Source organism: Salvelinus alpinus, chromosome 2, assembly GCF_045679555.1.
Source record: "Salvelinus alpinus chromosome 2, SLU_Salpinus.1, whole genome shotgun sequence".
In the NCBI taxonomy this organism is placed as follows: domain Eukaryota; kingdom Metazoa; phylum Chordata; class Actinopteri; order Salmoniformes; family Salmonidae; genus Salvelinus; species Salvelinus alpinus.
This window is the reverse complement of record NC_092087.1, coordinates 85,112,043-85,138,426: the sequence shown is the minus strand read 5'-3', so window position 1 is coordinate 85,138,426 and position 26,384 is coordinate 85,112,043. Positions and strand designations below refer to the sequence as shown.

Here is a 26,384-nt window from a genome sequence, read left to right as displayed (position 1 = left end):
CACTACATGTAGTATTAGGAGCACTACATGTAGTATTAGGAGCACTACATGTAGTATTAGGGGCACTACATGTAGTATTAGGGGCACTACATGTAGTATTAGATTAAGGTAATAATAAAAATACACTTGTAGGACACATTTCCTGTACATAAGGTAAAGACGAAACTAAAAACTATACATCAAAATGTAGAAAAACATCACACGACCTGTAGGTTTAGCAACCGAGATAGGATACCTTTTATTTTACAGCCCTGTGTTTACCAAGTTATTACTTAGAAATGACGTGTTAAAATGGTCCTTACCTAACTAATTGCAGAGTAATTACACAATAAAAATAAATTATTCAGTTCCGTAGGTTACTATTTTATTCATATATCCACTTCATCATCAATAATAAAGCCAATACACAACCGTACATAGGATATTAATACAAACAAGTGGTGGAGTTCAGTTAAAAACTGAAAGTCAGTCTGAATACCATCCTATTCACTAGGTAGACATACTTTTGGCCAGGGTGCCATATCAGACACAGACAAATAGTGCAGATAGATAGCATCACAACCCATTGAGATCGTTTATTCAAGTAATGTGGTATTTATTCAGTCCGTCCAGTTGAAATAATTATGATTCGAGAGGTTAAGACAGCAAGAAGGCAGATATGATAGGACAAAGGTAGTTACAAGAGATAGATCCGGGTCGTATTCATTAGTGCACACCGTAGCAAATCATAGCAGAACATGTTGCAACGAAAACAAGAGTTTCTTATTGAACAGGTTCAGAATGGCCGCCAGCCCTCCCGTTAAGGCATCATCAACTTGAATGGGGATGTCGGTTGGAGGGATTATGGGTGTAGTATGGTGTAATAATGACGCAAAACAGTGATTCACATCATTTACGTGGCTGCATTTGTTTTATTGGATGTAAATCTGATTATTTGAAGGATTTGGATTAGCTCAATAAATAAATACGTCAGGATATGTCAAGAAGAGGTCAATTGTACAAACTGCAATCCTCTGTTTCTTATCTTTTTCCAGACTTAATGTTTCTGAATGTATTTTCTATATAATTTGTCAGTCTCAGTACTGTTGTGCAAAGCTGATTCTTCCTTTCCCCAGGTTTTAGACTTTGACTTCATTCGTCTGTGAGGAAGAATGAAACTCTCAGACAGACATTCAGTCTCCAGTACAGATTGAAAGAGAAGAAACGTCGCTCTCTCTTATTTTATCTCCCTCTCTCTGTGTGTCTATCTACCTCTTCCCCTCTCTGTGTGTCTCTCTACCTCTTCTCCTCTCTGTGTGTCTCTCTCTACCTCTCTGACAAACTATCAGGTGATGGACATTTGCTCTGAGCTTTTTCAAGTACATGTTTCATCTACACAATGATTACACCCCAATAGAAAATTAGTTTCTACTGAACAAATTGGTAGGTCACTCCCTGTTTCGTTCCATTTGCTTCTGTTGACGAAACGTTTTGCCACAGAATCGGCGTAATGAACAAACCCCTGTTGTGCCAGTAGTAGTACGATGTCCCTCTGTTCATAGAGGTACATCTGGGATTCCCATAGCATGCTCCCATCCCTGCCTCTGCCTCTCCTCTCAGTAGCCGTTGAGTAGTTGCTGTGCCAGGAGTTGGATGTTCTCCCTCTGTTCGTAGAGGTACATCTGGGTCTCCCACAGCATGTCCACCAGCACGGCATCACTCACCTCATCCAGCATCACCTCCTGGGAGAGCTGGGGGCTCAGTCTGGGGGGGATGGGTAGGAGAGAGCAGGCTAGTTCAACAAGAGCACACACACCATAGTGTCACACAGAATGTTTTTAACCTGTTACACCTGTGGGAATTGGCCTTTATGGAATAAAGAATAAGTATGAAATGCATAACCCCTGTAGCAATTGAAAGGGAACAGTTTGGAGATAATGGGGAAATGATTAGACTGAAGGTGAGGACAACAGTTCACCTGACAAGAATGAATCTAAACACTTCACTGTATGTGCATTTTACATTTACTGTTCTTTTCGCTGCATTTGTTGACAACGAAAACTGAAAACACTCTGGATACATTCAGTAAATGATAAGAATATTCCTGGAAAACATGGGGTAGGAGCAACATAAGACAACACAAAAATGACAAGGGTTTCAGTGAGGACTAACTGGAGTCTCCAAGTGGCCACACGTCTCCAGAGTGTGAACAGTTTCAACTATAAGGTGTTTGGAGCTCTCCTAGCTGTGCCGTTGAGGAACTTGATCAAGCACACTTGTAGTTGATTTGTTTGGAACACAAACCTGCAATTACTGTTGATGTTCACACAATCCAAAAACAGTCCATTATAAATATTAATTTGGGTCAGGTGGGCATCATGTGAAAGCTTGTTCCCTTGCCAACATGACTAGTTAAGTTATAAAATAGGATCTAACAGTGTCAGGCTTTCACAAGGCAAACAACAAACAGATTGTAATTTAGGTGCCCATAGAAAGGAGTCCGGAGTGCATTCAGGTGTCGCGCCACATTCCCTTCACAATAAACAAACACAGGCTGATTGTGTTCAGGACATCCCAGGGTACGACGCCATGTCATCTTGTAACTGAACAACAAACCGTGATCATAAAAACGCTGACACTGTATACGACATGAGTTTCACTGATTTGGAGACCAAGTGCACATTTACACCCACAGGTGTCTGCCTGCTCGTATGACATCATTTATTAGAATCCTCAAGGGCTCCATCTTTCAAAATACGTCCAGTCATCTTCATTTACAGCGTTTCCCCTCACCAAGACAAAACGTTTGCAAAAGTTGCCTAACTAGCGGGAGGGACGGGGGCAGCTTGTTGCTGCGCGTGGTGCTGAAGTGCAGAACACCTGTCAGTCAAACCCCACACAGAGCTGTGAAGCAGACCCTGACCTCATGTATATCACGTCACTGTACTGCCACTAAGTTCCAGTTTAGGTGTTTATTAGAGCCCAAATCTACCATTTTCAACCCGTTTCTGGGTACGAGTGCAAAGGGTTAAAACTTTCCATTTCCAATGTACAACAGAGACATACACTATACATACACTGAGTGGACAAAACATTAGGAACACCTTCCTAATATTGAGTTGCACCACCTTTTGCCCTCAGAAGAGCCTCAATTCGTCGAGGCATGGACTCTACAAGGTGTCGAAAGCGTTTCACAGGGATGCACAGGCCCATGTTGACTCCAATGCTTCCCACAGTTGTGTCAAGTTTGCTGGATGTCCTTTTGGTGGTGGACCATTCTTGATACACACGGGAAACTGTTGAGCATGAAAAACCCAGCAGCGTTGTAGTTCTTGACACACTCAAAGCAGTGCGCCTGGCACCTAATACTGTACCCCGTTCAAAGGCACTTAAATCGTTTGTCTTGCCCGTTCACCATCTGTATGGCACACATACACAACAACCCATGTCTCAATGCTTAAAAATCCTTATTTAACCTGTCTCCTCCCCTTCATCTACACTGATTGAAGTGGATTTAACAAGTGACATCAATAAGGGATCATAGCTTTCAACTGAATTCTCCTGGTCAGTCTACGTCATGGAAAGAGCAGTTGTTCTTAATGTTTTGTCCACTCCATGTATATGAGTGGGATTCAACGTGCCATATGACCACTAGTATCAGTATGACGAGGTTAGTGTCAGGCTGACCTGTGGTAGACAGTATCAGTATGATGAGGTTAGTGTCAGACTGACCTGTGGTAGACAGTATCAGTATGACGAGGTTAGTGTCAGGCTGACCTGTGGTAGACAGTATCAGTATGACGAGGTTAGTGTCAGACTGACCTGTGGTAGACAGTATCAGTATGATGAGATTAGTGTCAGACTGACCTGTGGTAGACAGTATCAGTATGACGAGGTTAGTGTCAGACTGACCTGTGGTAGACAGTATGATGAGGTTAGTGTCAGACAGTATGATGAGGCCAGTGTCAGACTGACCTGTGGTAGACAGTATCAGTATGACGAGGTTAGCGTCAGACTGACCTGTGGTAGACAGTATCAGTATGACGAGGTTAGTGTCAGACTGACCTGTGGTAGACAGTATCAGTATGACGAGGTTAGCGTCAGACTGACCTGTGGTAGACAGTATCAGTATGACGAGGTTAGCGTCAGACTGACCTGTGGTAGACAGTATCAGTATGACGAGGTTAGTGTCAGACTGACCTGTGGTAGACAGTATGATGAGGTTAGTGTCAGACTGACCTGTGGTAGACAGTATCAGTATGACGAGGTTAGTGTCAGACTGACCTGTGGTAGACAGTATCAGTATGATGAGATTAGTGTCAGACTGACCTGTGGTAGACAGTATCAGTATGACGAGGTTAGTGTCAGACTGACCTGTGGTAGACAGTATCAGTATGATGAGATTAGTGTCAGACTGACCTGTGGTAGACAGTATGACGAGGTTAGTGTCAGACTGACCTGTGGTAGACAGTATGATGAGGTTAGTGTCAGACAGTATGATGAGGCCAGTGTCAGACTGACCTGTGGTAGACAGTATCAGTATGACGAGGTTAGCGTCAGACTGACCTGTGGTAGACAGTATCAGTATGACGAGGTTAGCGTCAGACTGACCTGTGGTAGACAGTATCAGTATGACGAGGTTAGTGTCAGACTGACCTGTGGTAGACAGTATGATGAGGTTAGCGTCAGACTGACCTGTGGTAGACAGTATCAGTATGACGAGGTTAGTGTCAGACTGACCTGTGGTAGACAGTATGATGAGGTTAGCGTCAGACTGACCTGTGGTAGACAGTATCAGTATGACGAGGTTAGTGTCAGACTGACCTGTGGTAGACAGTATGATGAGGTTAGTGTCAGACTGACCTGTGGTAGACAGTATCAGTATGACGAGGTTAGTGTCAGACTGACCTGTGGTAGACAGTATCAGTATGACGAGGTTAGCGTCAGACTGACCTGTGGTAGACAGTATCAGTATGACGAGGTTAGCGTCAGACTGACCTGTGGTAGACAGTATCAGTATGACGAGGTTAGCGTCAGACTGACCTGTGGTAGACAGTATCAGTATGACGAGGTTAGCGTCAGACTGACCTGTGGTAGACAGTATCAGTATGACGAGGTTAGTGTCAGACTGACCTGTGGTAGACAGTATGATGAGGTTAGTGTCAGACTGACCTGTGGTAGACAGTATCAGTATGATGAGGCCAGCGTCAGACTGACCTGTGGTAGACAGTATGATGAGGTTAGTGTCAGACTGACCTGTGGTAGACAGTATCAGTATGACGAGGTTAGTGTCAGACTGACCTGTGGTAGACAGTATCAGTATGATGAGATTAGTGTCAGACTGACCTGTGGTAGACAGTATCAGTATGACGAGGTTAGTGTCAGACTGACCTGTGGTAGACAGTATGATGAGGTTAGTGTCAGACTGACCTGTGGTAGACAGTATCAGTATGATGAGGCCAGCGTCAGACTGACCTGTGGTAGACAGTATGATGAGGTTAGTGTCAGACTGACCTGTGGTAGACAGTATCAGTATGACGAGGTTAGTGTCAGACTGACCTGTGGTAGACAGTATCAGTATGATGAGATTAGTGTCACACTGACCTGTGGTAGACAGTATGATGAGGTTAGTGTCAGACAGTATGATGAGGCCAGTGTCAGACTGACCTGTGGTAGACAGTATCAGTATGACGAGGTTAGCGTCAGACTGACCTGTGGTAGACAGTATCAGTATGACGAGGTTAGCGTCAGACTGACCTGTGGTAGACAGTATCAGTATGACGAGGTTAGCGTCAGACTGACCTGTGGTAGACAGTATCAGTATGACGAGGTTAGTGTCAGACTGACCTGTGGTAGACAGTATGATGAGGTTAGCGTCAGACTGACCTGTGGTAGACAGTATGATGAGGTTAGCGTCAGACTGACCTGTGGTAGACAGTATCAGTATGACGAGGTTAGTGTCAGACTGACCTGTGGTAGACAGTATCAGTATGACGAGGTTAGTGTCAGACTGACCTGTGGTAGACAGTATCAGTATGACGAGGTTAGTGTCAGACTGACCTGTGGTAGACAGTATCAGTATGACGAGGTTAGCGTCAGACTGACCTGTGGTAGACAGTATCAGTATGACGAGGTTAGCGTCAGACTGACCTGTGGTAGACAGTATCAGTATGATGAGGTTAGTGTCAGACTGACCTGTGGTAGACAGTATCAGTATGATGAGGTTAGTGTCAGACTGACCTGTGGTAGACAGTATCAGTATGACGAGGTTAGTGTCAGACTGACCTGTGGTAGACAGTATCAGTATGACGAGGTTAGTGTCAGACTGACCTGTGGTAGACAGTATCAGTATGATGAGGCCAGCGTCAGACTGACCTGTGGTAGACAGTATCAGTATGATGAGGTTAGCGTCAGACTGACCTGTGGTAGACAGTATCAGTATGATGAGGTTAGTGTCAGACTGACCTGTGGTAGACAGTATCAGTATGATGAGGTTAGTGTCAGACTGACCTGTGGTAGACAGTATCAGTATGACGAGGTTAGTGTCAGACTGACCTGTGGTAGACAGTATCAGTATGACGAGGTTAGCGTCAGACTGACCTGTGGTAGACAGTATCAGTATGACGAGGTTAGTGTCAGACTGACCTGTGGTAGACAGTATGATGAGGTTAGCGTCAGACTGACCTGTGGTAGACAGTATGATGAGGTTAGCGTCAGACTGACCTGTGGTAGACAGTATCAGTATGACGAGGTTAGTGTCAGACTGACCTGTGGTAGACAGTATGATGAGGTTAGTGTCAGACTGACCTGTGGTAGACAGTATCAGTATGACGAGGTTAGTGTCAGACTGACCTGTGGTAGACAGTATCAGTATGACGAGGTTAGTGTCAGACTGACCTGTGGTAGACAGTATCAGTATGACGAGGTTAGTGTCAGACTGACCTGTGGTAGACAGTATCAGTATGACGAGGTTAGCGTCAGACTGACCTGTGGTAGACAGTATCAGTATGATGAGGTTAGTGTCAGACTGACCTGTGGTAGACAGTATCAGTATGATGAGGTTAGTGTCAGACTGACCTGTGGTAGACAGTATCAGTATGACGAGGTTAGTGTCAGACTGACCTGTGGTAGACAGTATCAGTATGACGAGGTTAGTGTCAGACTGACCTGTGGTAGACAGTATCAGTATGATGAGGCCAGCGTCAGACTGACCTGTGGTAGACAGTATCAGTATGATGAGGTTAGTGTCAGACTGACCTGTGGTAGACAGTATCAGTATGACGAGGTTAGTGTCAGACTGACCTGTGGTAGACAGTATCAGTATGATGAGGTTAGTGTCAGACTGACCTGTGGTAGACAGTATCAGTATGACGAGGTTAGTGTCAGACTGACCTGTGGTAGACAGTATCAGTATGACGAGGTTAGTGTCAGACTGACCTGTGGTAGACAGTATCAGTATGATGAGGCCAGTGTCAGACTGACCTGTGGTAGACAGTATGACGAGGTTAGTGTCAGACTGACCTGTTGTAGACAGTATCAGTCATCTCACACCAGGACCTGGCCCTGTCCACAGCACAACCATCAGAGTCTGTACACTGACAGACAGGAGGAGGGAGAGAGACAGAGGAAATCAGTGTATGTTGCAGATGAGTAATATAACAGGGACCTCTTCATACAGGGACTAACTACTAGGACATTGGTTTCAGAGCGGAAATGTTGAATGAAAATGTGAAGATTTTTTATATGAATTACTATAAAAAATTTGTTTCACCAATTCAAACAGTGAACTAAACAGTATTCCTGGATAAAAGGTCACTCACAATAAATCAAAATCAACCAATCGTTAAACCAACTCACGCAGTCCACCAGCATCTTGCCCAGTTCCTTGGCGCCTACAAAGCTCTTAGCCAGTTCCAGAGGGTTGGAGGGTCTGAACACGTCGACAGAGTTCACCACTACCTGGGGAGGCTTACCTGTCCCAATAAACATGACATAATATTACACCTCCATATGATTTCTACATATTATAATATACCAATATAAAGCTCTTACCTGTCCCAATAAATATCATAATATACACATCCATATGATTTCTACATATTATAATATACCAATATAAAGCTCTTACCTGTCCCAATAAATATCATAATATACACATCCATATGATTTCTACATATTATAATATACCAATATAAAGCTCTCACCTGTCCCAATAAATATCATAATATACACATCCATATGATTTCTACATATTATAATATACCAATATAAAGCTCTTACCTGTCCCAATAAATATCATAATATACACATCCATATGATTTCTACATATTATAATATACCAATATAAAGCTCTTACCTGTCCCTAAAGAAACTACCACACCTAGACGCTGCACCTCTGATCCACGCCCCTACATTCAAAATAAAGAGAGAGAGAGAGAGACAGAGATGTTAAACAGACGAGTCAGTACAAAAGGAACATTTCAGATGAAACTTCTTAGAGTCACACCTCTGCTTTCAGGGATTTGTTGTATTGGTGGATCTCAGTCATGGCATCCAGTGTCGGGTTATTGGCCAGCAGCCCTCCGTCCAGAAACCGCCCCATTGGTCGGAAGTAGGTGGGGGCGGCGCCACTGGAACGGGCGGCTCTCCACACGACCTGCTCTGATAGGATGAGAGGGTTGGGGCTAAGCATCAAATCAACCAATCAATCAGACAAAATCATGATTGATGATGAAAAAAGTTCAAGTGAAATTGGTGAGGCGTGAGAGCAGATTCACCAAGCATCTTCACTGTGACCCTTTCACCTCCACACACTCAGAGAGAACAGGCATCACACACACACACACACAGAGAGACAGAGACCAAACACACAGACCACACACACTGACATAACACACACACAGAGACATAACACACACCTTGGTCTGTCACCTTCCTACGTTTTTTAGCAGGTTCCTGAGTGTATCCAACTATCAACACATCCTCATCCTCCCATCCTGAAACAACAACACACACACTCATACCACCACCAGATGGAAACACAGCTGGCCCTGACACACACACTCCAAACAACACCGACACTCAGACCACAGGGCGAACATTATCAATCAAATGTATTTAAAAAGCCCTTTTTACATCAGCTGATATATCAAAGTGCTGTACAGAAACGCAGCCTAAAACCCCAAACAGCAAGCAATGCAGATGTAGAAGCACGGTGGCTAGGAAAAACTCCCTAGAAAGGCAGGAACCTAGGAGGAAACCTAGAGAGGAACCAGGCTCTGAGGGGTCAGTCCTCTTCTGGCTGTGCCGGGTGGAGATTAGAAGAGTACACGGCCATTATCACGTCACACACTGAGGTAGAACACAAACACAGCCTGCCCCCCCACTCTTACCTTGTGGTATGGTGAGGGGAAGGAAGTTGGCTGTGGCAGCGTAGGGGCGTTCTCTGGGCAGGGAGGGGGGGTCGTAGTTCCTAAAGAGATGGAGCTCTCCTGGATGTCTGTCTGCCAGCACACTGGTTACCATCACCCTGTGGAGAGAGACAGAAACACACACACAGAGACACAGTGACACAGAGAAACACATACAGACAAACAATATTAGAGAAAGGATCCTTCAGGATGAGAGAACATTCATAGCTCATGAATATACAATTTAAACTAATGAAATAGTGTTAGTATTACAGCAGCACCCTGAGTTGACCAATCAGACAAAGCCAGAGTGTTTCCATGGTTACCTGGGGTGCCGTACGTCTGTCATCATGGTGTTCTCTCCGAACTCTTTTTTCAGGAAGTCCTCCAGAGGGGCCGACTCGTAGGGTCGCGACCCCTTGAACACCTGCTCCTTCATACGGAAGTAGAGGCATCGCAGATACTCCATATCCTTACCTAGAGAGAGAGAGAGAGAGATTTACCTCATATCCTTACCTAGAGAGAGAGAGAGACGAGAGAGAGACAGAGAGAGAGACAGAGAGAGAGACAGAGAGAGAGACAGAGAGAGAGACAGAGACAGAGACAGAGACAGAGACAGAGAGACAGAGACAGAGACAGAGAGACAGAGAGACAGAGAGACAGAGAGACAGAGAGACAGAGAGACAGAGAGACAGAGAGACAGAGAGACAGAGAGACAGAGAGACAGAGAGACAGAGAGACAGAGAGACAGAGAGACAGAGACAGAGACAGAGACAGAGACAGAGAGAGAGAGAGAGAGAGAGAGAGAGAGAGAGAGAGAGAGGGAGAGAGAGAGGGAGAGAGAGAGGGAGAGAGGGAGAGAGATTTACTCCATATCCTTACCTGGAGAGAGAAGAGAGAGAGAAGAGAGAGAGAAAGGAGATTTACTCCATATCCTTACCTGGAAAGGTACGACAGCATCTCACAAACAAACACGTTCAATGTTGAAAGGGTTACGGTTCAAGGCTGCTCTTTAAGAAGTTAGGGACAACTTTGTATGAAAAAAAACAATCCATTAAAAATATTAAGGACCACATCAACTATATAAAACACATACATAACACCATTTGAGTTTCTCTGCACACACGCAGTGTCAGCTCACCATGGGTGATAGCCAGGGCCAGTATGCCCCCTGTGCTGGTCCCAGAAACCCAGTCAAAGAGTTCCTTGATGGGCCTGCCTGCCTCTTTCTCCAGGGCGATTAACAACTGGATCAGAACCAAGCCTTTAATGCCCCCTCCATCCAGACACAGCAGTCTGTCTATCCTAGAGAGGAGAGGAGGCCATTAGAGTGACTCTTACACAGCAGGAGAAAGAGGAACAAGCCATTCAGACAATATATAAAAGTAATTTGTCTATATTGTACACTTGACTATTCATTCAAACTGGTGTAATAATTAATCAACCAACCAAGGAATCACAGATCAGCAGTACTTTGAAATAAGACAAAACTGATAAATATCTAAATAACCAAAATAAAATACACAGAAACGTACTTCCTTCTTCCTGTTTTGAACCCGTCGACTTCCTCCCGGCCACGACTCATTGCTCCCACCGCCGCCGCAACGTGCATGATGTCCTCGAACCCTATCGGCCAATCACAGACAAGGACCCAGGTCTAATCAACCAATAGGAGCGCAGAGTGGAATGGAAGAGGAGGGACAGAGAGAAAGGGATGAGCCTGGGGGAAAAGGGAGTGAGAGAAGTGGGAAGAGACAGAAGAGAGGGGAGAAGTAACAGCATAATTCAAAATGCAGGGAGAGAAGAGAGGGATGAATATAAACATGGAGCGATAACAGAGGGAAGGATGAATTAAAAACAAAGCAGATGAATGTTCAAAGGGGCTGACAAAAATAAAAAAGGGAGGGAAAAGAAAGAAAAAAGAGAGAAAAGGAGAAAGTCTTCAAAAGGGGAAGACCATAAGGTAAGGAGGATCACGATGCCGGAGAGAGGGATAGTGGGAGACTTCAGTAACGAAAAGAGAGAAAACAAAAAGAGGGGATGAAAGAAAGGATAAAACACCATCAAATAAAGGAGGGGTCAGAGAACAGAGAGGGAGGTTCTGGGGTTGGGGGTCAGAGAAGAGAGAGGGAGGGAGGTTCTGGGGTATTGGGGTTGGGGGTCAGAGAAGAGAGAGGGAGAGAGGTTCTGGGGTATTGGGGTTGGGGGTCAGAGAAGAGAGAGGGAGGGAGGTTCTGGGGTTGGGGGTCAGAGAAGAGAGAGGGAGGGAGGTTCTGGGGTTGGGGGTCAGAGAAGAGAGAGGGAGGTTCTGGGGTTGGGGGTCAGAGAAGAGAGAGGGAGGTAGGTTCTGGAGTATTGGGGTTGGGGGTCAGAGAAGAGAGAGGGAGGTTCTGGGGTATTGGGGGTCAGAGAAGAGGGAGGGAGGGAGGTTCTGGGGTATTGGGGTTGGGGGTCAGAGAAGAGAGAGGGAGGGAGGTTCTGGGGTATTGGGGTTGGGGGTCAGAGAAGAGAGAGGGAGGTTCTGGGGTTGGGGGTCAGAGAAGAGAAGAGAGAGGGAGGGAGGTTCTGGGGTATTGGGGTTGGGGGTCAGAGAAGAGAGAGGGAGGGAGGTTCTGGGGTATTGGGGTTGGAGGTCAGAGAAGAGAGAGGGAGGGAGGTTCTGGGGGTATTGGGGTTGGGGGTCAGAGAAGAGAGAGGGAGGGAGGTTCTGGGGTATTGGGGTTGGGGGTCAGAGAAGAGAGAGGGAGGTTCTGGGGTTGGGGGTCAGAGAAGAGAAGAGAAGAGAGAGGGAGGGAGGGAGGTTCTGGTGTATTGGGGTTGGGGGTCAGAGAAGAGAGAGGGAGGTTCTGGGGTTGGGGGTCAGAGAAGAGAAGAGAGAGGGAGGGAGGTTCTGGGGTATTGGGGTTGGGGGTCAGAGAAGAGAGAGGGAGGGAGGTTCTGGGGTATTGGGGTTGGAGGTCAGAGAAGAGAGAGGGAGGGAGGTTCTGGGGGTATTGGGGTTGGGGGTCAGAGAAGAGAGAGGGAGGGAGGTTCTGGGGTATTGGGGTTGGGGGTCAGAGAAGAGAGAGGGAGGTTCTGGGGTTGGGGGTCAGAGAAGAGAAGAGAAGAGAGAGGGAGGGAGGTTCTGGTGTATTGGGGTTGGGGGTCAGAGAAGAGAGAGGGAGGTTCTGGAGTTGGGGGTCAGAGAAGAGAGGAAGGGAGGTTCTGGGGTATTGGGGTTGGGGGTCAGAGAAGAGAGAGGGAGGGAGGTTCTGGGGTATTGGGGTTGGGGGTCAGAGAAGAGAGAGGGAGGTTCTGGGGTTGGGGGTCAGAGAAGAGAGAGGGAGGGAGGTTCTGGGGTATTGGGGTTGGGGGTCAGAGAAGAGAGAGGGAGGTTCTGGGGTTGGGGGTCAGAGAAGAGAGAGGGAGGGAGGTTCTGGGGTATTGGGGTTGGGGGTCAGAGAAGAGAGAGGGAGGGAGGTTCTGGGGTTGGGGGTCAGAGAAGAGAGAAGGAGGGTGGTTCTGGTGGGTTGGGGGTCAGCGGGTGAAAGATTAAATGGTATCAGGGCCTGTATTCATAAAGCATCTCAGAGTAGGAGTGCTGATCTAAGATCAGATCCCCTCTATCAAACTCATTATGATCAGAACGGCAGAACTGATCCTAGCACTCCTACTCTGAGATGCTTGATACATATGGCCCCAGAAGGAGAAGGGTCAGAGAGACATTTGGGGATTGAGGATGGGGGGGGGGGGGGGGGGGCTTTACCTATGCCTGGTGAGGAAGCAGCCTTCTTGGGGGGAGGATGGGGGTTGAGGGGGGAGGAGGGTGGGGCGCACCGCTCTACCCCTACACTACACAGCATGTTCAGTAGCACCTTTCTGTTGGAGCCTTCAGTCAATCAACACACCAAGCCACGGGGTTAGAGACATGCACACACAATGATAAGAGAGAGAGAGAGAGAGGAGAGGGGAGGAGGAGAGGGGGGGTGAAGGGATGGAGAGTGAGAGAAAGAGGTAGATAGGTGGAGGTTGAGAGAGAGAGAATGAGAGAGTGAAAGAATAGGTCGGGAGAGAGTGGGAAGAGAGAGCAAAATGAACTGATGAACTTTAGCAAAGCATTATTCAATTTCACAAACAGTCAGTTACAGAGAGAGAAAGAAAGAGAGAGACAGAGTGCTAAAACAGATCATACAGGCATTCACACATGACACACAAACAATCACATGCAGATTTGAACACCACGCATCGTTTCCATAGAAAGACATAGATAACATGTAGTATTTTGTATTGAGATATTATCAATCAATAAAAACGATATAAATGTATAACCATGGCAACCACAACAGAGGGGTTGATTGACATGGACAATAACTTCAAAAATACAGAAATGAACACCAGGCGGCAGGTTTGATAGGATGTAGATACATTTACATTTACATTACATTTAAGTCATTTAGCAGACAGCTTTCAATACGACCTGCTAGCTAAAATCCCCGCTTGCTCACGTTAGCTTGTTTCAACTCTGACTTGCAAGCTAACGTTAGATAGCTAGCATTCGAAGTCTGACGGTTCTCATGAACGTTTATTGTGTAATGTAAAAATAAATGAAGGATCCAACTATGTTGGTAATTTGTCTCACGTCTCACTACTGCAGTATGCTACTGATTGTCCGTGTGCTAGCTAAGAGCAACAAACCTACACAAGCTAAACTTGAAAGCATCCAGCACTGATTAGCTTTCATTAGCTAGCTTACATTAGCTATATTAATGCTATAAACCACTGATAATGTTTTGAAATAACATATATTTCTTTGATTGTATATACATAGTCTTAGCAAGCTCTTTGGCAGCAAGCTAAGCTTTTTTTAGCTATAATATTCAGCTACCTCGCTAGCTTTACAAACGTTAGCTTAGCTGACAACCTGTCTCAGGCTGCTGGCTTCCTAAGTGACAGTGGCTGACAAACCAAGTGTTGGTGAAAAAACCCAGGAAACTGTAATTCCCAGAAAGTCCCCCGCAATTTGACCCACCCTCGAGCGAAAGGCCTATGATCATTTCAGCACATTTCAAACAGCTGATTAATCAATGTAATCGGGCAATGAGCAGGGTTCACATGATCAATGAATACAATATACTGTAGTTAATGTTATATTAATGTTCACACAGCCCTAACATAACATATGCATGCTATATCATCCACAATAACACATGCTTTTGAATTCATTAATATCCACATCAACATTAGATTGTTGTTGTGTTAGGATTCATTCATCTGCTGGCTTGTGACGTCAGCGTTTTATAAAGGCACCAAGGAACTAACACTCCTCTACTTTTCTCATTAATTCATCCATCCATTCATTCCCTTTGCTCACTCTATCCCTCCATCCACCTACTCTATTCCCTTCCCTCTCGACCCCCCCTCCAATCCCTCTCACCTTTACTAGTGCGTGATGCTTTGAGTCCAGGTGTCTCACCCTCTCCCCCATCCTCCTTTTTCCCTCCCTCCTCTCTTTCTTCCCTCTCACCTTTACTAGTGCGTGCTGCTATCAATCCGGGAGTCTCTCCCAGGTCATTGTGCATCTCCACGTCGGCTCCAAACACGATCAGAGCCTTGATCAGTTCCATGTGGTCCATCTGTAAGTAGCGAAACAGCAGGGTCAGAGAGAAAAACAAGAGGTCATGAACGGGACCATGTAGTGTCCAAATTCTAACCCTAGACCGTACCCCTAATCATTCCCGTCTAACCCTAGGCCGTACCCCTAATCATTCCCGTCTAACCCTAGACCGTACCCCTAATCATTCCCGTCTAACCCTAGACCGTACCCCTAATCATTCCCGTCTAACCCTAGGCCGTAACCTAATCATTCCCGTCTAACCCTAGGCCGTACCCCTAATCATTCCCGTCTAACCCTAGGCCGTACCCCTAATCATTCCCGTCTAACCCTAGACCGTACCCCTAATCATTCCCGTCTAACCCTAGACCGTACCCCTAATCATTCCCGTCTAACCCTAGGCCGTACCCCTAATCATTCCCGTCTAACCCTAGGCCGTACCCCTAATCATTCCCGTCTAACCCTAGACCGTACCCCTAATCATTCCCGTCTAACCCTAGGCCGTACCCCTAATCATTCCCGTCTAACCCTAGACCGTACCCCTAATCATTCCCGTCTAACCCTAGACCGTACCCCTAATCATTCCCGTCTAACCCTAGACCGTACCCCTAATCATTCCCGTCTAACCCTAGACCGTACCCCTAATCATTCCCGTCTAACCCTAGACCGTACCCCTAATCATTCCCGTCTAACCCTAGACCGTACCCCTAATCATTCCCGTCTAACCCTAGACCGTACCCCTAATCATTCCCGTCTAACCCTAGACCGTACCCCTAATCATTCCCGTGTAACCCTAGACCGTACCCCTAATCATTCCCGTCTAACCCTAGACCGTACCCCTAATCATTCCCGTCTAACCCTAGACCGTACCCCTAATCATTCCCGTCTAACCCTAGGCCGTACCCCTAATCATTCCCGTCTAACCCTAGGCCGTACCCCTAATCATTCCCGTCTAACCCTAGGCCGTACCCCTAATCATTCCCGTCTAACCCTAGGCCGTACCCCTAATCATTCCCGTCTAACCCTAGACCGTACCCCTAATCATTCCCGTCTAACCCTAGACCGTACCCCTAATCATTCCGATATCCATCCTGCCCTGCCATTTTCGAAAGCCAAGTCTATAAACAGATCACTGACCGTTTCGAATCCGACCATACCTTCTCCGCTGTGCAATCCGGTTTCCGAGCTGGTCACGGGTGCACCTCGGCCACCCTCAAGGTACTAAACGATATCATAACCGCCATCGATAAAAGACAGTACTGTGCAGCTGTCTTCATCGACCTGGCCAAGGCTTTCGACTCTGTCAATCACCGTATTCTTATCGGCAGACTCAATAGCCTTGGTTTCTCAAATGACTGCCTCGCCTGGTTCACCAACTACTTCTCAGACATAGTTCAGTGTGTCAAATCGGAGGGCCTGTTGTCCGGACCTCTGGCAGTCTCTATGGGGGTACCACATGGTTCAATTCTCGGGCCAAGTCTTTTCTCTGTATATATCAACGATGTCGCTCTTGCTGCGGGTGATTCCCTGATCCACCTCTACGCAGACGACACCATTCTGTATATATCTGGCCCTTCCTTGGAAACGGTGTTAACTAACCTCCAAACGAGCTTCAATGCCATACAACACTCCTTCCGTGGTCTCCAACTGCTCTTAAATGCAAGCAAAACTAAATTAATGCTCTTCAACCGATCGCCGCCCACCCGTCCAGCATCACTACTCTGGATGGTTTTGACTTAGAATATGCGGACAACTACAAATACCTAGGTGTCTGGTTAGACTGTAAACTCTCCTTCCAGACTCACATTAAGCATCTCCAATCCAAAATGAAATCTAGAATCGGCTTCCTATTTCGCAACAAAGCGTCCTTTACTCATGCTGCCAAACATACCCTCGTAAAACTGAGCATCCTACCGATCCTACTCAACAAATTGGATGCAGTCTATCACAGTGCCATCCGTTTTGTCACCAAAGCCCCATATACTACCCACCACTGCGACCTGTACGCTCTCGTTGGCTGGCCCTCGCTTCATACTCGTCGCCAAACCCACTGGCTCCAGGTCATCTACAAGTCTCTGCTAGGTAAAGCCCCGCCTGATCTCAGCTCACTGGTCACCATAGCAGCACCCACCCATAGCACGCGCTCCAGCAGGTATATCTCACTGGTCACCCCCAAAGCTAATTCTTCCTTTGGCCGTCTTTCCTTCCAGTTCTCTGCTGCCAATGACTGGAACGAACTGCAAAAAATCACTGAAGCTGGAGACTCATATCTCCCTCACTAGCTTTAAGCACCAGCTGTCAGAGCTGTTAACTCGAAATGACACAACGACAAGGTTCCAGTTTAACAAAGTTTACTATACGAACACATTACAAGGTAGCCATTCCACTCCAGGCTAGGTCGATCAACTACAAGACGCCCTGCGCAGGCGCACTCTTGACTGAGTGATAGCCCCGTAATAACAGAAATATAGGGATACTTAAAACATGAACTTAACAAGAGCAGCTCACAGATCACTGCACAGCTCATCTGTAAATAGCCCATCCAACTGCCTCATCCCTATACTGTATTTATTTATTTATCTTGCTCCTTTGCACCCCAGTAGCTCTACTTGCACAATCATCTTCTGCACATCTATCACTCCAGTGTTTAATTGATATATTGTAATTACTTCACCACCATGGCTTATTTAATTGCCTTACCTCCCTTATCCTACCTCATTTGCACACACTGTATATAGACTTTTTCTACTGTATTATTGACTGTATGTTTGTTTATTCCATGTGTAACTGTTGTTGTATATGTCGAACTGCTTTGCTTTATCTTGGCCAGGTCGCAGTTGTAAATGAGAACTTGTTCTCAACTAGCCTACCTGGTTAAATAAAGGTGTATATATATAAATAAATAAAAATTAAGACTGTACCCCTAATCATTTCCATCTAACCCTAGACCGTACTAATCATTTGTCATATTGTTGAGGGGATTCATATGTTTGAGATAAAGAGGAAGGTTACCGAAGCATTAAACTCCCACTGAGTGCAACAAACACACCCTCCCTACCTTCATAGCCAGAGGCAGGGCCGTGTTTCCTCTCTGTGTTTAACACACACACACACACCCGCCCTACCTTCATAGCCAGGGCTGTGTTTCCCCTCTGTGTGTGACACGCACACACACCCTCCCTTCATAGCCAGAGGCAGGGCTGTGTTTCCCCTCTGTGTGTAACACACACACACTTCATAGCCAGATGCAGGGCCGTGTTTCCCCTCTGTGACACACACACACACATAAATCACACACACCCTCCCTACCTTCATAGCCAGAGGCAGGGACGTGTTTCCCCTCTGTGACACACACATACACACACACACACACCCTACCTTCATAGCCAGATGCAGGGCTGTGTTCCCATCCTGACCCTTGAGGTTGGGTTCCCCCCCGTGTGTGAGCAGCACCATGGAAGCGTCGAAGCGCCCCCTCTTGGTCAGGACGTGCAGTGCACTCTCCCCTGTCTTACTGAGGTAGTTCACCAAGCAACCTCGCTCCAGCAGCGTACGACACATCTAGAGGGGGGGGGGGGGGGGGGGGGGGGGAGGGAGGGGGGGTGGTAGAGGGGAGGGAAAGCATGATAGCACTTAGCCATGTTTAACACAGACTTGTAAATAATATCTGTTGACCATAACTTGATACATAGAAACAAGTAGGTACTTCAGGTTTCAGTACGTTTAACTAGGAACAGTAGTAAACATGTTGTTCCCCACAGAATGATGCAGCGCCCCCTTGGCCCACTCAGTGTAGTTTTGTCAAACGTTGGATCTCCACAGCGAGATGCATTCACCCAAGTTTCCTGTTTCTCATGAGGAGAAGCATATACAGTACAAAGTGTCATGACTGGAGCGCAACAGGACAGGAGAAATGCTTGTTCAAACTTTCTCAGTTCAGCTGATTACTATATCGCCCCCTTTGGGCCAATCAGTGTAGTTTCGCAAATGCCGGATCTCTATGGCAAACCACATCATTCACCCGAGTTTCGTTAAAAAATAATAATAATTTTTTTAATTAAAAATCAGGCGAGTGGTGTCTGAGATATCGCGTGTGACTAACGTACGTACCAGGGTTTCCGTTAGGAAAAAGACGCCGGACAACATGACCGGCAAGATGTTAATGGACATTTGAGAGATTTACCGGACATTTGAGAGATTTACCGGACATTTGAGAGATTTACCGGACATTTGAGAGATTTACCGGGCCCATTTGCATTGGGTGCGTAACCCAGTAGGGCGTCCACCCACAATGCTCAGAACGACAGAAATCACGTTTAGATTATGGTAATTCATCGTAACATTACCACCCACAATGCTCAGAACGACAGAAATCACGTTTAGATTATGGTAATTCATCGTAACATTACGTGCAACTCCTGTAATGAAGCAGCCAATACAGCGTCATTTGCTAAAATGCAATTTGTGGGAAAACACTAGGAAGAGTTTCTAATATGACTAGGATTGTGGCTTTGGCTTCTGGACAACGAAAGAACGTCAAAAACCAATAGAACAGGAGAGAAATGCTAGTTTCAATGGGGAAGACGTCATAAAATAATTGCTTCCATGTGTGTATGGTGGGATTTTGACAAGGCTACTTTGAAGCAAGGTAAGACATGCCTCATAATATGAAGTAAAACTTTCAGGTTTCAAACAATGAAGTATATGTTTTCAAAATGCATACTGCCTCCAGCTCACATTGTAAAGTGGTGGGTGACACGCTGATAGCCTCCCTACCGTTGCTTATGCACTTGAACAGCGATTGGGAGGCGCATTTCAATTACCAGTTGAGAAATATAAAAATAGTAGCAATTCTTTTCACAAAATTAGGCAAATTAAACTATAGACGGACAATTTGGCAAGCAAAACATTTATCGTTTTTACATCGGCCAAAAGTCGGTAAATGGAAACCCTGGTAAGCATGTTAGTAGGTACGAACGGACGGAAACAGATCCAAAGTTCCTCTGATTTTAATCATAGAGGGGCAATTAAAATACTTTATCACAATTAATTTTGGGTGAAAAAGTGTAAGTGTAATTGTAAAGTGTTCCCCTCTACCTCCGCAGTCTTGCACCAGTGTAGGGGGGTTCCTCCATAGACGGCATCTTCTACCTGTAGCTGACCTGGGTCTGCATCCAGGACTGCCTCAGCACAACTAGAGAGGGACAGAGAGAGGGAGAGGGAGCGAGAGAGAGGAGGGTGAGGGAGCGAGAGAGGAGGGTGAGGGAGAGAGAGAGGAGGGTGAGGGAGAGAGAGAGGAGGGTGAGGGAGAGAGAGAGGAGGGTGAGGGAGCGAGAGAGGAGGGTGAGGGAGCGAGAGGGGTAGAAAGAAAATTAAACAAAAACAGCTTCTATCTCAAGGCCATCAGACTGTTAAACAGCCACCACTAACATTTAGCGGCCGCTGCCAACATACTGACTCAACTCCAGCCACTTTAAAAATGGGAATTGATGGAAATTATGTAAAAATGTACCACTAGCCACTTTAAGCAATGCCACTTAATACAATGTTTACATACCCTACATTACCCATCTCATATGTATATACTGTACTCTATATCATCTACTGCATCTTGCCATCTTTATGCAATACATGTACCACTAGCCACTTTAAACTATGCCACTTTATGTTTACATACCCTACAGTACTCATCTCATATGTATATACCGTACTCTATACCATCTACTGCATCTGCCATGCCGTTCTGTACCACCACTCATTCATATATCTTTATGTACATATTCTTTATCCCTTTACACTTGTGTGTGTGTGTAAGGTAGTAGTTGTGGAATTGTTAGGTTAGATTACTGTTGGTTATTACTGCATTGTCGGAACTAGAAGCACAAGCATTTCGCTACACTCGCATTAACATCTGCTAACCATGTGTATGTGACTAATAATAAAATTTGATTTGATTTTGATTTGATTTGATTTGAAGAAGAGTGAGAGAATTGTAAACAATGTCCTGGAATCTTGTTTGACCTTTCCAGCACCTTCACATCTGCAAACACTGTGGGGAAGACAGGAGCTAGATTTGGGACGGGGCAATCTCCTCTCACCACTCTACCAGCAATCAGTGTTCTCCATTCTCCCTTAGCTAATGAAAGACCCAATCAACATTCATCACCATTCCCTCTTCGCCAATCAGTGCTCTCACCCCTTCTCACTGTACTTCATGGCAGCGTGGATTGGGTAGCCACTGCCCCCGATGATGTCACAACGAGCTCCTCCCCCCAGGAGAGCGTTCACGGCCTCTACCCTCCCAAGGCGACAAGAAACATGGAGGGGCGTCTCCCCCGCCCCGTTCAGCTCATTCACCCCCGCACACATCCTACTGCACAGCGCCTAGAGGGAGAGAACAAAAGCAGACACATTTTAATAGGGACCTTGCTGTAATTTAGACATTTTAATCGCAATGTATACGTTTCTGATGAAGGCCATCAACATACGTTTTAAACTTGAAAAAGCGAATGAAACATTGCATGTTTAACTGCGAGTGAGATCGTGACTATTCCCTCCAAATGTGTTCTGAAACCCCAGGCTGAAAATCCCTTCAAAAGAACAGAAGGAAGGAATAGCAGAAGGACTGCAGCAGTCTTGTAGCTGAACTGAATGCAGAGAAAAGACAGCGTTGTGTACTAACAGCTATAGAGAGGTGACCCAGAGTCCTCAGTCTGACCTGTATAACAGCAGCCGGGTCCTGTCCCGGTCCTGCCCGTTCTGGGCCCCGGCCGCAGCAGAGTAACATCTGGGATACACGGGTCGGAGACACTGAGCTCTAGTACTTCAACATGTACACTGCAAAGCAGGGGTGCATTCAATAGCAATCAAACGGAAGAAGGAAACAGGCCAAAACAAGCAGGGACCCAGCTGAATTTGTCCAACGAGAAACTCTCTTTTGCTACAGTGCGGACTAATGAGACCACCCAGCACTGCACTAAAAGAACTAGCACAGCCCTGCCTTCGCAGTAGTGTCAAAGTCCCCTTTCTGAGACTGGCTACCTGTGACTGGCACAACAACCCGGGTCCCCCACCCGCTGCCTGGTTTATGTTAGCCTGCCATTAACCTGACGTAACAGGCATGAGAGAAACGCCTGAGCGGAGTTCACACATTTTCAGTAGAAAAAGGAAGCTAGGTTGAAAATAGCTGTGTCCCTGGAAACCGGAAAATCGGGTTGTTGGGTTGTTGTCGGGTTCTTGGCAACTAACATACGAAGTTAAATATTTTGTCTTGCCCATTCACCCTCTGAATGACACACACACACAATCCATGTCTCAATTGTCTAAAGGCTTAAAAATCCTTCTTTAACCTGTCTCCTCCCCGTCATCTCACTGCTTGAAGTGGATTTAACAAGTGACATCAATAAGGGATCATAGCTTTCCCCTTGTCATGGAAAGAGCAGGTGTTCCTAATGTTTTGGATACTCACTGTGGACGTGTTTAACTAGTAAACAAACAACAATTTCACCAACTGGGGACATTTTGTTAGTCCCCATGAGGTCAAATGCTAATCTAGGGTGTTTAGGGTTAAGGTTAGAATACGTGTTATAATTGCGTTAAGGGTTAGGGTTAAGGTAAGAGTACGGGTTAGGTTTAAGGTTAGATTGGATTTTGAATGGGACTGAATTGTGTGTCCCCACAAGGTTAGCTGTACACTACTCTGTGTGCGTGTGTGTGTGTCACACCTGTATAATAGTAGCCGAGTCCTGCTTGGCGGCACAATGCATTGGCGTCTCCCCGTTCTTGTCTTTGATGTCGGTGCGAGCCTGGCACTCCTCCAGCAGCTCTCTGACACATGCCACTTCCCCCCGCTCACACGCCAGGTGTAATGGGGTCTGACCAGCACCGTCCCTGGCGTTTATCTGGCTGGAGAGGGTGAGGAGTGTGAAGTATCAATATGATGAGGGAGAGAGGAGGGGAAGGGAGGGAGACCATCGCTCATTTTAAAATCAATATATTCCCTATTGCTTAATCCACAATATTGGTTAACCCAGAACTAAAGTCTCATGTAAATTGGTCAGCTGCTCGATTAAGTTCTGGGTCCATATGTGTTAAGAGATGAAGAGATGGTAGAACGAGGAGCTCCACCTGCTCCCTCTCTCTGCAGGTTACGGGCTGAATGTCCCGTCCCCTTCTGAAATGCTAAACAAAATGGTGATTTGTCCAAATAACCAGTGACGAAAACCCCAAACACCAGGAAGTACTGCTGCTTGTTATCTCACCCATCACATTCCTTCCTGACAGATTCTACAGTAGCAGTTCTGTTGACGCAGATCTGTCCGAGGGATTACTCACGCCCTATTGCTTTACAGCAACTCTTTGGTAATAACATGCTTATAACCACTCATTACATGCTTATAGCCACACTTTACAACCTCACCTCTGGACGTGGTTGTGCTTCAGGCATTCCCTCAGGCCCGTATCCACGGCGATGTGGGCGGAGCTCCAGTCAGCGTGATTACGGAGGCAGTCTACTATTGGCTGGACTGCCTCTGGCTTGGGGAGGGGGAGGGTCTCGTAGAAGGGACGAAGCTTGAGGGCGTACTGGGGGAACCAGTTCATGGCGTCCTCCTCGGAGTTGACCTGAAACAACCTAGGAGACAGGAAGTGGAGATGTCAACCGAAGGTCAGCTGACCCCTGACCAAAGGCGGTCCATTATACAGGCAAGATAGTCGATTAACAATGGAAATATATGTCCTCAAAGATGGAATGCAGGCGTGAGGAGGCGAGATTAGGTGGGACCATTCTAGACAATGAGAGGGCAGATATGCATGTAAACAAAAGGCCATTGCGATATAGAGGACTCATCTTTGTATCAGTGCCATTATAGCATCTGTGACAACCTCAATGGTGTTGCCCAGGCTATCTCCATTTTAAAGTAGACAATTTTCTTCTTCATTGGCTGATTGCTCCGAACTGATTAGGAATCCCCACACAGTTGACTACTTTTAAAAAATGGTGGAAGCCCTCAATCGCAATGTCCATGTTAAAACAGGTTATATCCATGATGAGTCCTCTATGACAACAGGCACAACTGTTGTTTTTTTCTTGTTTTTTCAACGTTGCTGAAATGCCACGTGCGTCCACTTATATTAGCACAATCCTAACCATTAGGAAAGTTCTAGTCGATCAAATAAGCCTCGCGTAGCAATTTAGCATATTCGACACTCGTTGAGCTCCATTCAAACATTCCTCACTTCGTGGGCTTATTTTTCATGGACAGATTTTGGGCGGAGTGAAAACTCTTGTTTCACCTCTTCCTCTCTGCATTCAGATGTTCTACTCTTCTTCCCAAAGTTTCATGACTCACTCCCCCTCGGAAAGCCTACGGACGGGGAAATAAAATACAGTGAGTGAGTGCACCCTTTGCTGGGAAGGAGAAGTAGGAAATCGGAACTCAATTCTATCTGTGAAAAACGTGCATGTGATCTGTAAATATGAACAAATACGTTCAATTACAAGCCTAGTTTAGCCAAGGAGAAAACACTGACCTATATAGGGAGAAAGACAGTATCCTTCCTGGCTTGCCATGATTGGCTGAGCTAATGGGTGGGGCTGGATATGCCGAGAGACGAGTCCTGATTAGTCTCATGTCACAGGCCAGGGACCGATAGCGCTGGAACTTAGGCTTACTAGTGTTTTAACCATGCATCTTTCCTACAACGGCCAAAGATGTAACATACGTTTCCCAGAACACCACACAGAGAGAATGGTCACTAAGTGCATTGTTGGAGCATGTGTCCATACTGACAGGATCGAAAGAAAGGGAGTGCTGCTCTCGGATCAGCTTTCTCCACTCAAATATTTCCTCAACATTAGAATTATTTCACAATACTGACAACGGATCAGCTTCTAGAGAGATATTACCACCTACGGCTGCAAATATTGAGGCGGGTTATTCTAATGCTTACCCTATGATAAGGCACTAAATCAAGATTTGGCACATTATTGGCTACACATTATGAATTAAATTGAGACAAATTACAGACAGTAGACTACAAGTAGCAAAATAAACATGAAATGTATTTCAACATGATTGAAATAGGCCTATAGTCCACTGTTTATATTTTAATGCAGTCATCTCGGTTTTATATATATATATATATATACATACATACACACGTCGCTTATATCAATTGCAAAGACATTGGCAACTTCATATTTGTAGTCAACTTTTGTTATCGGAGAGACGGATAAACCATGTGATTGTATGTTTAGCTGAGATCTTCTGTGTATTAAGTGATGCGGGAGGCGGGGAAAAAACATCTACGACACACTTAACTGTTCTACGATTGGCCTGGGGCAGGCGTTAGATTACCAGCGTTTTCAAGTGCAACGTTAATAACGATCGTTTGGGGAAACAGCTCAGAGACGCTCCTACAAGGCTGCGGAGACGCTCCTACAAGGCTGCGGAGACACGCTCCTACAAGGCTGCGGAGACACGCTCCTACAAGGCTGCGGAGACGCTCCTACAAGGCTGCGGAGACGGTCCTACAAGGCTGCGGAGACACGCTCCTACAAGGCTACGGAGACGCTCCTACAAGGCTGCGGAGACGCTCCTACAAGGCTGCGGAGACGCTCCTACAAGGCTACGGAGACGCTCCTACAAGGCTACGGAGACGCTCCTACAAGGCTGCGGAGACGCTCCTACAAGGCTGCGGAGACGCTCCTACAAGGCTGCGGAGACGCTCCTACAAGGCTGCGGAGACGCTCCTACAAGGCTGCGGAGACGCTCCTACAAGGCTACGGAGACGCTCCTACAAGGCTGCGGAGACGCTCCTACAAGGCTACGGAGACGCTCCTACAAGGCTGCGGAGACGCTCCTACAAGGCTGCGGAGACGCTCCTACAAGGCTGCGGAGACGCTCCTACAAGGCTACGGAGACGCTCCTACAAGGCTGCGGAGACGCTCCTACAAGGCTGCGGAGACGCTCCTACAAGGCTGCGGAGACGCTCCTACAAGGCTGCGGAGACGCTCCTACAAGGCTACGGAGACGCTCCTACAAGGCTGCGGAGACGCTCCTACAAGGCTGCGGAGACGCTCCTACAAGGCTGCGGAGACGCTCCTACAAGGCTACGGAGACGCTCCTACAAGGCTACGGAGACGCTCCTACAAGGCTACGGAGACGCTCCTACAAGGCTACGGAGACGCTCCTACAAGGCTACGGAGACGCTCCTACAAGGCTACGGAGACGCCCCTACAAGGCTACGGAGACGCTCCTACAAGGCTACGGAGACGCCCCTACAAGGCTACGGAGACGCTCCTACAAGGCTACGGAGACGCTCCTACAAGGCTACGGAGACGCTCCTACAAGGCTACGGAGACGCTCCTACAAGGCTACGGAGACGCTCCTACAAGGCTACGG

At 46.5% G+C, this 26,384-nt stretch overlaps 1 protein-coding gene across 4 annotated transcripts in view; it reads right to left on the bottom strand.

Annotated features, from left to right (window-relative positions):
- Positions 1-342: 342 nt before the first annotated feature.
- Positions 343-26,384, bottom strand: part of LOC139544790 (85/88 kDa calcium-independent phospholipase A2-like) — a 28,185-nt gene continuing 2,143 nt past the window's right edge. Inside the window, exons 3-19 of one of the 4 annotated variants that reach the window (XM_071351989.1) lie at positions 23,399-23,611; positions 22,704-22,884; positions 21,176-21,363; positions 20,077-20,173; positions 18,358-18,540; positions 14,893-15,001; positions 13,135-13,257; positions 10,925-11,015; positions 10,531-10,694; positions 9,716-9,866; positions 9,372-9,508; positions 8,898-8,975; positions 8,486-8,640; positions 8,336-8,387; positions 7,837-7,952; positions 7,501-7,574; positions 343-1,771 (exon numbers count right to left, since the gene is read on the bottom strand). In XM_071351989.1, coding sequence (XP_071208090.1) covers positions 1,705-1,771; positions 7,501-7,574; positions 7,837-7,952; positions 8,336-8,387; positions 8,486-8,640; positions 8,898-8,975; positions 9,372-9,508; positions 9,716-9,866; positions 10,531-10,694; positions 10,925-11,015; positions 13,135-13,257; positions 14,893-15,001; positions 18,358-18,540; positions 20,077-20,173; positions 21,176-21,363; positions 22,704-22,884; positions 23,399-23,611 — 2,179 coding nt within the window. In that variant the 3' untranslated portion in view covers positions 343-1,704. The remainder of the gene's footprint in view (positions 1,772-7,500; positions 7,575-7,836; positions 7,953-8,335; positions 8,388-8,485; positions 8,641-8,897; positions 8,976-9,371; positions 9,509-9,715; positions 9,867-10,530; positions 10,695-10,924; positions 11,016-13,134; positions 13,258-14,892; positions 15,002-18,357; positions 18,541-20,076; positions 20,174-21,175; positions 21,364-22,703; positions 22,885-23,398; positions 23,612-26,384) is intronic. The other 3 variants (XM_071351987.1, XM_071351988.1, XM_071351990.1) reach the window with 3 other exon arrangements.